The sequence below is a fragment of the Ursus americanus genome, chromosome 34 (genome assembly GCF_024610735.1).
Source record: "Ursus americanus isolate L20-20 chromosome 34, mUrsAme1.1.p, whole genome shotgun sequence".
NCBI lineage: Eukaryota > Metazoa > Chordata > Mammalia > Carnivora > Ursidae > Ursus > Ursus americanus.
Genome location: NC_142160.1, coordinates 17,102,097 through 17,115,186, shown reverse-complemented (window position 1 = coordinate 17,115,186; position 13,090 = coordinate 17,102,097). Strand labels below are relative to the sequence as shown.

Genomic DNA, 13,090 nt, shown 5'->3' with positions numbered 1-13,090 from the left:
CCTTTATGTATCAAGTGTGTTACTTGTGTTCCAAAGAAACACTTGCGATATCATGATCTCTCTGAATAAGGTAGACTGAAAAGTCAGGACAAAGTAACAAGACCAGAAGAGACCACTGGAGCTGTTTGGAATTTCAGTCTTCCTTTTATGCTTCTAAATCACGGGCAGTTACTACATTTCAAAACCGATGGTAAAAGAATCAGGCGTAGATTTGTTCCATATTAGCAATGAGACGACATCAGGTAGTTTAAAATGCCTGTGTCTGTTGTGCTTACAAAGTGGTAACAGTGGAGAAAATGTTTACTTGCTTCCTATTTTGTTTTTCCTTGCACTCAGAACTAGCTGCCTTTACAATGATCCAGAAATGTCTTCCATGGAGAAGGAGTAAGAATTCACCATCCATAACATCTGTGTGGTTACTTGTAACATCGTATGGCTGGGCTCTGAAAGAAAACAAAAATACAGCAAGGATTGGGTAAACTCTGTTCAGATGTTCAGCTCTCAGGGGCTCCGTTTCTCAAATCAGAACTTTAAATAGAGAAATGTGCCGGCTCCACACCGTCTCTTTCATGATCACTATTACATTCCCTAAGGACAGCTTAAGTCTACTTGGCATTCTATTTTCCAGTCCAAAAATGAGCAGAAAATGAATGTGAGAGCCAGATGTAAGAGCATTTGGGCAGGAGGAATGCAACTCTGTTTTCTGAATTACATCATCTATTTTAATTAGTGAAAGTTGGCACTTTCATATGAACTTCATATTTGAGTGGCTGGGGGAGAAGATGTCCTTGTTTTGAAAATTCCAAGAGGCAGTGGAGTCCGGATGGAACTTTAGGAAGAGCTAATCCAGCTGGCCTCATCCTGTGAGAAGTGGAAATCGAACACGTAGTGAGTGCCCACCACGTGCCGAGTTCTATGTGAAAAGCCTCAGGCACGTTATCTGATTTTTACCCTCAGGATAAGCCTACGAGGTACATTTTACAGCCCTGGAAAGAGTGGCATACAGAGATGATCTGACCAGTCGCACGCTTTACAGTTGTAAAAATGTCCCAGAGCCGGGATTGGAGTCTGCAGTTCCAGAGCCAGTGGTTTTGAAATCAGAGAGAGGTGGTCATAATTCTGGAATGGGTGTGCGGCCTCTGATCTAACTTTGGTTAGTCTGGAGGAGGACAAACTTAGTTGCCTAAGAAACAGACTTGTCAGTTGCAGGGACTAAAGTGCAGTCACCAACATGCTCTCCGAGGGAACCTGGCCACCCAGCTGAGGGCTCCTCATCTGATCTGAACTGTAGAGAATTTAACACTGTCCTTCCCCGAATCCAGGAGGGGCAAAGATGGGACTTAAATGTGGCAGCTACTGTCGAGTTTTGTTCTCTTTGGACTTCCTTTCCCTCGAGGTCCGAAGCAAGGATGGAAAATCATAGCACAGCAGAGCGGGGGCCGCAAGGACCCTACAGTTTAAGGCAGTTTATAGATAAAAACCCCAGAGAGAAGGTCCCCGCAAGAAAGAGTAAAGAACAAAGGCCGTAAGGGGGCTTTTGGAAATCACACTGCTATTTTTTCTGAAGGTTTCACCTCTCCCACCTCTTTGATGAAGGCAACAATTGCTTTAAGCAAATTGCCACACGAAGTTTTGCAAGGGAAAAACAGAGCTCCTTAGGCCACCTTCATTCTTCTGCACATTTCCCCTCCCTCTGCGAAACAGCGCCCCCTAGAGCAGAGTCCCAGGCCCGCGGTTCACGAGCTGCGTGGAGGGGTTGTCGCTCATGGGCCCAGGCTGCAACATCTGCGGGCTTACCCACTCCTTTGTCTGTCCTGTCTGGCTCCTTGTTTGTATGTAGGGCTCACTGGGTTGGGGGGGGCGGGGGTAGAGCACTGCTTTTTGTTTGGGTTCATTGCAGGGCTGGGCACGGGGGAGGGAGGGATGCTACAAAGGTAAATGTTACTTCCCACTTCTTAGAACATAACCTTCACCTGGCTGGTTTTCTTCAGCCCTGTCTTTCCCAAGCCCTTATCAGGCCCCTGATCCCAGCGCAAAGGATGAGATCCAGGCTGAGGGGCAAGAGTGGCCAAGAAGTTCTTACGCTGGCTTCTAGCCCTGGATTTCTGGCTTTCGTTAGTATAAGGATAAGGGGCCTCATTTACCTTTGTCTGCTCCTGCGTGGAAGCATTTTACACCTTCTGTAGCTAGTATAGAATGGGTAACCTGCAAAGGCTGTTTCGAGGAGCTCAGTCAAGCCAAGATTCAAATGAAATGTGCCTCTCTTCTTTTCCTTAAAGAAAGGGAAGTTAGGCCTATCCCACGATCTTCCTACAGAAAACACGAGAGTTTGTATTCATCATTACACAATCTTGTCAGATACTTTGGAAGGAACCTCGTTTAACTCATGTGGGAAGCCAGAATGGCCTGTAGTTTCTATGTCTCCCTGGAAAGTTGCTTATAGAAATCTCAGCCCACCTGCCCAAAGGGGAGGAATATTCCTTTTGTCCTGTAATTCTGATTCGAGGTAAATTTTTCCCAAAAAGCATTCTACTTTAAAAAGTATCTAGTTGCTCGTCTCCTTCACTTTCAAGTTTGGATTTTGTTTGTTCATGTCCTAAGACTTGTGCATGCTTTTAAAATAGTTTTACGCAAATAAAAAGTGTGTCCGATCCAGGGGATGTGGTCCTATTTGTAGAAACTTAAATTAGTAACATCGCTGGTAGCTTCGTTGGCCCCACAGGACAACTGTTGTCTCAAAAATTAATCTTCAGTGTGGTTTCCTTATTTACTTAAAAATCGTCCACTTTTGACCATCCCTGGCTTCTTCCATAAACTCTGTAAATAGGTTTTCGTGTTTCAGTTTTTTGTTTACCAAAAGTTGAAGGGATGCATTTCTAAAACCCTAGAAGGTTTCCCAGAAAGTCAGTGTGGGGGCACCTGGCTAGCTCAGTTAGTGAAGCATGTGATTCTTGATCTCGGGGTCATGAGTTCAAGCCCCACATTAGATGTAGAGATTACTAAAAGTCTTATTTAAAAAGTGAAAAATGAGGTGTTTCAGAAGGGGCGTCATGGTGTGAGTGTTCTGTTTTCAGATTTTTATCAGGGCGCCTTTCAAAAAGACCCTGAGTACTACTGATACTCTACCAGAGTAATGCTCGTCCTCCTACTTACTACTGGAAACACTTGAGACAATCCCTAGCAAGCGTTGAGAGAGGTAGGAGTATTCTATTTTACAGATACAGACATAGACATTTAGGCAAGGTAGGTAACTTGGCCAAGGCCCCAAGCTAATAAATGGTAGAATTGAGGGCGTTTCAAAGGAAAGATATTTTTTAGTCCTGTAAACTAGATGGGCAGGCAGCATGGGTTACCCGTGGCTTTCTTTGCAAAGCAGCATGAAGGAACCCCTCAGCTGCTGCAGATCCCACCAGCAAAGCCCAGGTGCAGCGTGTGGACGGAAGGGCCAGGAAGGCCGGTCTAAGCAAAATCCACAGATACTCCCCGAATTGCCTCTTTCAAACGGTGTTTTTCTTTGTTCATGACTGAAATTCTTCTTTTGAGCATCCTGGCTGGAGCTCTCTTCTCTGGTAGGTGCCAGGAAGTTTATCACAACTTCACTGAGAGGCGGTAGAGTGTGGCCCAAGGAGGTCTTAGAATTATTTTCTAGATTATTGGGAGCCCATGAGACTTTCTTAAAAAACCACCTTTCCTTAGGTTATAAGAATCCATCTCAATCAGGTAGGCAAACCCCTTTCAAACAAATTCTTTGGCTCTAGAAAGTGTTATGGTTTTATTTTGTTTTGTTTTGTTGTGCTATTGTTTCATTGTTGACCACTTTCTTGCTATGTAGCACTTATCAGCTGTTACTTCAAGCAGATCATGGATTTGCCCCACAAGAGAAGGCCATTTACTAGAAACAAGTAGATCCCTTATTCCCAAAATGCAATAATGTTCCTTAGTCTGCTTCAGAAACGAGCCCTCCCACGTGTCTGTTGCCACCTTCGATCATTTCGAGAGGCGTAAAATGCTTCCAGAAACAGCTTTTTAAGAAAAAATACATTCCGCATTTGAGAGAAAGCCTTGACAACTAGGGGAGGGTTGTGACTTACCAGGTTTTTCTAGCGTAAGAACCTCGCATGATTTATTTTCAGTAAGTCCTTTGGGGAAGGAAAAAAGCAAACACCTGCTACTCCAAACCACCACGGAATGTTTCATATTGAGTTGCTCACGTTTCTCATTATTTTCTTCCTTTTTTCCCCTAAGTATTGACCTGAAGCTAAAAGAAAAGCCCTAGCTGGCCTTGGCTGGAAGAAGAGGATACTCTTCTGCTTCGTGATTCTGCTGAAGCCTCTCGACCCAGAAGAGACGGGGCGGATGCGACTTTTTTCCACTTTGCACTACCTGGCACCACTCTAAATTTCTAAGGGGAAAAACAGTAAGGGAATTTGTTTACTCTTCGCATATTTTATGAAATTGTGTGTATTTTCCTATTTTGCCAATTACGTGCCTCAAAGATTTCAGTTGAACCTTAGCAAGACAATAGGACCTTCCCTTTCAATATTCTGCTAACCCTTGGTGCAGTGGCATCTCATCTCTCAGACGGGTGTTGACCTATCAGATACCTTCTGTCCGCTCTTAATCACGAGTGGCTTCGTTGCCAGAGATTGTCTGGATTTCTCCTTGGCGATCATTTTAGGTTTAAGACACCCGGGGCTCGACGCTCCCTGGGCAAGTGGCCCCCCATGGAACTCCGCCTTTAAAACCCTAGACTCGCTTAGCACAGCTGTAAGCCAGACTCGGGTGTGAAGCCACCGTCCGCTGAGTGTGCCCGCTTGGTTCTTGGCCCCGTGAATCGTCTCTGATGTCCCAAAGGGACCCAGGTGTTCTAATTCACATCAGTTTTGTTTTAGTTATCAAATCGGGCATCATGTTTTCTGTGAATCGGTCTTTTTAAAAATAATTATTTCTCCGATGGATGCTGAAGACCTCCACGCTGAGAAACTTAAGGGCTGATGTTGGCATTTTTTGGTAGCTATCTGCGCTTCACGCCGTCAGCTTCGTTCAAAATGTTACATTGTAAGTGCCAAGGACTCAAGTGAAGGTGTCCCGCTCAGAAATTCATTATTTGGGGACCTTCATTTCTCTGAAGTTCTCTCTCACAGGCGTCACAAAAAGCAATCTGTTTTCAATCGCTTTAATCTGACCAGAGGTTTAAAAGGCAATAGGAGTGCCTACTATCATTTGCAAAATGCCTCTGGGTCGTCTTCACATGCCCTTTAAAATCCCAGCATGCTCTCAAATCTGCGGGCCTCTGGCAGAGGGCTTGGCAAAGCCATGGCCGAATTTAGCACAGCACCTGTTTTCACACGGCCTTGTCACTAAGAATGGCTTTCACACTGGGGTCGAAAAAAAATTTTTAATATTTCACGACATACGAAATTTATTCAGATTTCAGGACCCGTAAAGAAAGTTTTGTGGGGACACGGCCTCGCGAGCTGGTTCACAGGCTCTCTGGGGCTCCTCTGCATAGCAGTGGCAGAGTGGAACAGTGGCAGCAGACCATGGGGCCACCAAGCCTAAGCTATTTTACTCTATTTATAGGAGGAGTTTGCTGGGCCCTGCCTGCCCCAGCGCACCCATTCTCCCCCCTTCTCCCATCTAGGATTTGAATGTTTGTTGCTATAACAGAATGATTTATTCTTTAAAAAGAAAATATTGGCCTCCCTACTCAGTAAAATAAATAGCTCGCTGAAAAAGACAGGGAGTCCTCCCCACAAAAGCATGGCTTGGGGTTTGTTTCCGTGACCCCAAGTGAAGCCTGCTTAGAAGCCTTCTGGCTGTTTCACGGGTGTTGCCGAGGTCCTGAACGCTCTCTGGGGGCCGTTCTTATTCTCGGGTATCACCTGTTACTAATAAGCTAACAATAGTAAAAATGCAGTGGAGACCAGGGTTCCACCGTGGCTTTGGGCTGGTGGCTACATCCAGGAGAGCTGTCCAGGGCACTCGAGTCCTGGGTTTCAGGCGCTTGCAGACACCTTGAGGTCGACCTCTTTGTGCGGGGGACTGAATGTTGCTGCCTCATTTGCTTCATGTCTGTCTCCCACCCGCCTTCCAGACGCGCGCTCATACACACAGGTCAGCGCTCTTCCCTCCATAAGCCATACTTAACCGAATTCCCCTCTCTGTGTCCCTTTCAACTGAGTATCTTGTTGAACTGTGTTCTTTTGGGTCTCCGCCCTCCTAGCATCTGTCTCGTCCAATAGAAAAACCCCAGAACATATGCTGTCTCTCCACCCAGCTCCACCTTGGGAAGCCCAAATTATGCCTCTCCCAGAGCTCCGTGTTGACATAAGACCAGTGACCTAATATCTGGTAGGTTCACCCAGGGACCACTGTTGCTCTGGGGTAGTTATTAACAAAGCTCCCTTTTGCTCAGCCATGTCCCATTTTGGAAAATGAATGAAGTGGTCCCTCGAGCCACAGGAGGGAATGAAGAAATCAGGGTTGTGTTGAGTTGGTACAAGCCTGAGAACAGAGAGCTTCTGATAGAAGAGTCTTGTTATATTCAACCGGACATGGCAACAATCTCGCCATTCACTTTCCCTTGACCCTGTCTAGCCTGTTCATGGAAAACTACTCAGGCGATATTCTGTTGGAAGCTTCCTGTTCCTACATGGAAATTACGAACCTCTCTCCCAGTCACTGATTTTTCTCTGGGCTGTTCTATGGGCTGCACCACTGTTCCGATAGGCATCTGCTATTTTATTATCTTAAACAAGACACATTAAGTGCACGTGCTAGAGAAAAGCCACTCTGTAAATTCAGTCCGAGTAAATAGAATTCTAGAAGAATCCTGGAAAAAATAATCCCTAAGCAGATAGGTAGACAGATGTAAACATTGACATCAGTAGCTATCTAGCTCTTGCATTCTGAGCATTCTTGCTTTGGTTCTGACTTCTGGGAACTGTTTTACACTTTTCCTGTAGGTCTGTAGGTCAGGGAACCAAGGTGGTCACGGGGCATAAGTCTTGTTTTCCCAAGGTGGCAACCAGTTGCTCTTTGCTTAGCTCCTTGACTAAGAAAGAACGTAAATCTACACAGAAGATACCATCAAGGAGTGAAAAAGTTTGTGTGAGGGCACTAGCTGGGTGTAGAAGAAATCCTGAAGTTCCTTGGAAGCCATACAATGTTTTGTGGGGCTACCTTCTAAGATACACTCCGACCTGTGTGAGGAAGTCACTACTCTAAGCTTTTGTGTGATTAAGATGTCATTTTAAGTATTTGGTTATGTCACTACGTTTGCGCCTCATCTAATCACAATGCCTCAGTAGTCTGCTCCCTTAGAAACATTTAGATGTGCATAAACTAATCTTTTATATATTTGAAAGTTTTTCTACCATGTATTGGGTTTGCTCAGAATAAAGTATCTATTAGACTCTGTTTTGGTAAATAAATAAATAGTTTCTCCCTAAATAGCGTGGGTTAATAATATAAAGATATGTAACACCACCATATTAAAAATATATATATATATAGCCTCTCTGTATAATTCAGAAATAAAAATTGATTCCACAAGTCATGGGCTTTCCTTTCTCTGTGTCAGTGAGAGTCTTTCTCCAGCTCCACTTCTGCCGTAGACTTGCGTGGATGTCAGTCTAGCTCGGCCCCTGGTGCTTGAGGACAGTGCTACTTTCGGCTTTTGTGGTTACTTGATTTTTGTCAACTTCTCCTTTCTCTTTCCTTTGCCTTTGGGGGCGTGTATCTATTTTAAAATCAAAATACATTAAATGGCATTTTGTTTTTAGTTTGGGGCTTCCACACACGCACACAGACACACACACACACTTTTACAGCCTGCAGGCAAAATCAGAATTAGCCCCTGTGCCTTAAAACAAACAAGCAAACCTAATAACCAGATCTGTAGCTCTGCCCCTCCAAACGTGGTTGGAATAATCCAAGGAACAGCTGCTCTACAGAAAGTGAGACACTGCACGTTCTCACGATCTACGAATGAGTCACTGTCCCAGTGAGTGGGTATTGTCCTCTACCCAGTGAAGGTAAGGACAAGAGAAGACAGAGAAGCGATTACGGTCCAATGAAGGGCATGACGCTGCAAGGTGAACTGTTCTGTTCGTCTCCCCCTTGCCCTGACTACGGCCGTGGGAACGGGAGGCAGGCTCGGAGTCCGGCAGGAGGCAGGGGGCGGGTGGGAGTGTGGTGAATGCACCCTGTGGCGTACGCTACAGCTGTTAGGAAGCAACGCATCCTTAGAGCCACACTTGAAGGGGAGAGTGGAAAAAGAGAAAAACTCACTACAACTCAAAAGACTCGGTAGGGTCATTTCTGTACCTTCCATACGTGCTGACACCAGCACGACACATGATACAAGATGCGTCCCTCTGTGGGGATTCGGCACGCTCATTAGTTAGACTACGGGGCGGCGCTAGGAGCAGGGATCCAGGATGAAGCTGGGAGCCTCATTAGAAACCAAAATCGGAAAGAATATGTTATGGGCTGAAGTTCAAAGTAAATAAAATAAAATGTTAAGCTTTCAGCCCCAGATCCGAGACAAGCTGTGTCAAGGCCCGTTGAGTCTCCCGAGGGGCTGTTTCTTGCCCAGCTCCTCTTGCCGTTGCACCGTCTCCCTGTGGGGGCAGGGACAGTGTGCTTGCCAAGAGCCGCCCCGGTTCCATCACTGTACAGTCACAGAGAGTAGTTGAGCGGGGACCTTTCGGTTGTACATACCACTCCTCACCTGGCTGCGGGCTTCACAGAGCAAAGGGACTGCTTTCTGAGGCTAATTTTCCTCTCGAGTTTCACTCACATGCATCCGAAATAAGTCTCTTGGGCCAGGCAAAATGATTTCTTTTCAATATATGACCATTTTAATGATAACTAGATGGCAGACGCTGATCACTGCCAACTACTGTCTCCCTAGCCTGACCCCTCGTAAGCGACCTGCACCCCTGATGGTTGATCATGACCTCCTTGTGAAAGTCGACCTCCTTAGATCGTTGAACAAAGTTCCCATTTTCGCCCGTCTTCATTATCTCTTGCAACGAAACAAATTATAGTTGATTCTCCTTATATGCGGTTAGTTACGTCCTATAAAGTCACTGAGAATGCTGAGTTAGCAAATGCTGACCCACTGCTCCTCCGTTACAGGGCTGGGTTCCTGTGAGCCGCCGATCATACTGTTTCCATGAACTGATCAACACATAACCTCGTTCAATGTGTGTTTCTGTTTAAATACGCTTTAATATATACTGTCGCTTCGTTAACATTGAATTCGAAGTCAACAGCCTGAATGTAACTCATGCCTGAATGAAGCTTACCTGGTACATGAATTTTCTCCATGCGGAGAAATTCCTGTGTTTAGGAACACTAGCATTTCTGCTCTGTGCTTGGGCACCATGTAAACAGTGAAATCACCAACAAAAATCACAAAAATGCACAAAACGTGGCACTGAATTGAGCATGAAAAGGACCCTTGTTTACTGTATGAGACCGGAACAGGAAGCAGAACCTTGCCTTGTAAGACCCCAGCTGGAAGGTGTGCCCCAGGTGGCTCAAAGTTCTCACTGTTCTTCACAGGCGCGCATGACCATTGGACAGTGCCGCGAGTGTGATTTTGAGGTTGCCCGGAAGTCTGAGTGAGTACGGTGGATTTGCAGTGTGGAACCCTTGAATAGTGAACATCCACTGTATCTCAAAATTCAGCGACCTAAATCAACACGTGTTACTATTTCAGTTTCTATGCGTTAGAAATCCAGATAAGTCTTAGCTGGTCCCCCCCCGGCCAAAGTCCCACAGGCTGCAGTCAGTGTGGGCCCACACTCAAGGGGAGAGCATTACACAGGGTATGAATACTAAGAGGGGGCATCATGGGATAGCATCTTAGAAGTTACCCTCTGTATCCCTCAAGCCTTCTGCAAATGCCTCTTTGATCTCTGGCTCTTCTCGTCAACAAGTAATTATATTTCTCAATGTTTCTCTTTTCTTCCCTTTTTTTCTGCCATTTTCCCATGACTTCAAGTAACACATCTCTTCGGATTATTCAAATTCTGGTTTCAATCCCAACCTCCAAACTTCCACAATCACTTTTTCACTCCATCTCTGTATCCACTGCAATTCCTGAGGGGGAAAAAAATTAATTCTCTCCCTTCTCTGACGTGATGAGACCATTTCTCTACCATCCCATTGCTACTGGAATCACGCGTGCTGGGATTTAAAGCCTGGTCTGCTTACCAGCTGTATCACTTTGGGCCTGTTACTTAACTTCTTTGAGCTCTGGTTTACTCACTTTTAAAAGTGGATAAAACTCTCATCTTACACAGTTATATAAGAGTTAAATGGGATTTAAATGCCCAGAGAAGCCATTCAATAAATATTAGTTCTCTTCCCCACCCTCTTTTTTTCTTCATCTTTCCACATACCCAGGCTTTTCTCTGTTAACGTGCCAACTTCTCCCAATCCACAGCCAACCCCCCCCTTCAGTTTCTGTCAACTCCGTCAGCATCTTGTTTCCTATCCCACCCCCTCTTCTAAATAGACGAATTCTCCTTAATCCCTCCTCTTCTCCCACAGCTATTTTAGTTCATCTCTCTTACTCCTCCCCTAGCTCATTCCCAGCTTTCATTTCCTATTTTTGCTTGGTTTACCTCTGGTTTTTACTATTTGGAAACCACCTCAAACTTGCAAGAACAGTAGAAGAAATTACTTTTCCTCAGACACTTGAGAGTAAAGTTGTCTCCATAACACTTCATCGCCCCCCAAATGTTTGGTTGTTTCCTACAAACAAGGACATTTTCATAACCCAGCACAGCTATTCAAACCGGGAAATTAACACTGAAACATGACTACCACCGAATTCACACACGCCATTCCAGTTTTACCTGTTGTCTCAATAAACGTCCTTTATGGCAAAAGGATCCAGTTCAGAATCACACATTGTGTTTTGTCATGTCTCTCTAGTCTCCTAAATGTCAAAGAGAAGACCAGGTTCAGCACTGGCGATGTATGTACATTATATCAAGAGATCCCAGTGACCACCATCAGAAAAATTCACATGTGCAAGAACCACTGCTTCTGGGGTGAGGTCCCAGTGCTGTTCCTCACCAACCATGTGATCATGAGTATGTCATATTAAGCATCAAGTTTCTGCCAAAATGTTATTTGTGCTTGTGTTCAGGTGGTGATACCAGGAGACACTGTTTTTCTTCCTCTTCTTGCCTTCTACTATTCAGTACCTTTCAATTTAAAAAAATGGTCTTGAATTACTTCTAGCGATGGCAAAGAACCAATATGAAACTATACAAACTTTGCTTATTTGGCTGATAAAAAATTTTTCTTAATACATTTGGCGTTTAATAACCTATCCTAGGACACATTTCTCTATAGGCTCAAATACAATTCCCGTGCTTGTAAGTATCAAATCAAGAAAAGTGTCAGCAAGGAAGTCAGTCAGTTGCTATACTCTCCACCCCAACATTTTGTCCCTGAGACTATCTGAGAAGAGGGCACCACTATGGAGCCCCTGGCTCCTAAAGGCATGTACATAGATAGTTCTGGACAGTAGACCAGACCCATCAGCTCAACCAGCTGTATTTCTTTGAGCTCTGACCAAGCCTAAAGTTTCTGACCCCAAGCCTCTCCCTCTCCCTGTTCCACTCCTTTCTCCCGTGCTGGAGAGGGCAAGAATAATTGATTATGCTGAGACAGAAGGCAAGCCCCTCTCAAAGAGCTGTCTGCTTCTCATTTTTCTTCTAGTTGATACAGTTTTAGACAGAAAGACCTAGAGTCTGGCTCACATGTGGAAGAATAAAGAAAGGATAGAGTCGGAGGACTGATGTGGCCCACGTGTTTCATGTCAAAGTGAGTCGGAGGTCTCTTCAAGCTCAAGCTCATTAGGGGAGCCGGAAGACCCAAGGGGCAGACTTCCAAAAGTGCAGGTTTCTCTAAGGTCATGGGGAATGTCCATCTTCCCAAGTCATTCCTGAGGAGCACTCTGAAGGCTCTGAAGAAAAAATAGCCTCCCCACGCAGTCCTCACCTTTAGTATGCCTTTTGACCATTAGATGACTTGGAAATTAGAACGTGCTTAAATTATCAGTAAGGGAAACACAAATAGAGACTCTTGCTATGTTTTCATTTTAATTTTCCCCCAAATACATATTCTAGAGAATTTTAATATAACCCGTGATTGCAATAAAATTTTCAGACAAAGACATATTTAAAGGAAAGTCCCTTTGTCTCCATCATTTCTCACTGTTACAAATGGAGCCCAAACTGGGCGGCCTAGAAGAATAACCCTCATTCATTTTGCCCACTCACCTGCGATTTGCTCGGGACTTTGTAGGCCTGACTCATCTCTGTTCCACATGGCATCTGCCTGGGCAGCTTGTAGGGGGCTGGAGGGTCCAGGTTCACGTCTGACTAACCCGGATGGCAAGTTGTTTAAAATGTTCGGCAAATTTAAAGCTACAATTTTCCCAAGGATCCACATTATCCGGGTGGTTTTAAAGGAAAATGAGGATTGTAAATAAAAGGAACAGAGTAGCTAGCTCTCGCTTCCTAAAATACAGTTTTTGAAAAGTTGAAAATGTGACTTTCACACAAATATAAAATGAATGTGTCAAAGACATAGTCCAACAATTAATGCATTATGTTGAGTGAGATTTTTAGACTGGCGAAGTGGGTGAAAAGCAGGGTTATAGAGAGTATATCAGGAATGATCCCATGAATTTGCTAATAGCTGTATCACCATCAGTACACCATCCAGTAAGGCGATAAAACGTAAGGTTTGGAGTGAGCATTTCTACTGGTGGAAATCAATTGTGTCTTGACTGAATGATACGCATTTCTGGGGAAATTATCTCCATTCCACGGTCTCAGTCTGTGTACAGAAGGACTTGTCCCTCTGTGACCCTCCTTGTCCAAGATGGCCGCGTGGCCTGGCCTTGCCCAAAGGAGCATTCCATTCCCCCAGTGAGAGATTAGGACAGGGTCGTGTGGCCCCACTGGATTCCGAACGACAGTGAGATTTTGCAGAGGCTTTAGTGAGAGCCTCCACATTCTCCGGGGCACTTGAGTCTGGAAGGCTTTGGGTC

General features: G+C 44.9%; 1 protein-coding gene across 7 annotated transcripts in view; it reads left to right on the top strand.

The window, feature by feature from the left end:
- Nucleotides 1-7,561, top strand: part of PRUNE2 (prune homolog 2 with BCH domain) — a 249,271-nt gene extending 241,710 nt beyond the window's left edge. For 4 of the 7 annotated variants that reach the window (XM_087858856.1, XM_087858857.1, XM_087858854.1 and 1 more), the window contains 2 exons: nt 337-384; nt 4,246-7,561. In XM_087858856.1, the coding sequence (XP_087714982.1) occupies nt 337-384; nt 4,246-4,276 (79 nt within the window). In that variant the 3' untranslated portion in view covers nt 4,277-7,561. The remainder of the gene's footprint in view (nt 1-336; nt 385-4,245) is intronic. The other 3 variants (XM_087858859.1, XM_087858858.1, XM_087858855.1) reach the window with 1 other exon arrangement.
- The last annotated feature ends 5,529 nt before the right edge of the window (nt 7,562-13,090 follow it).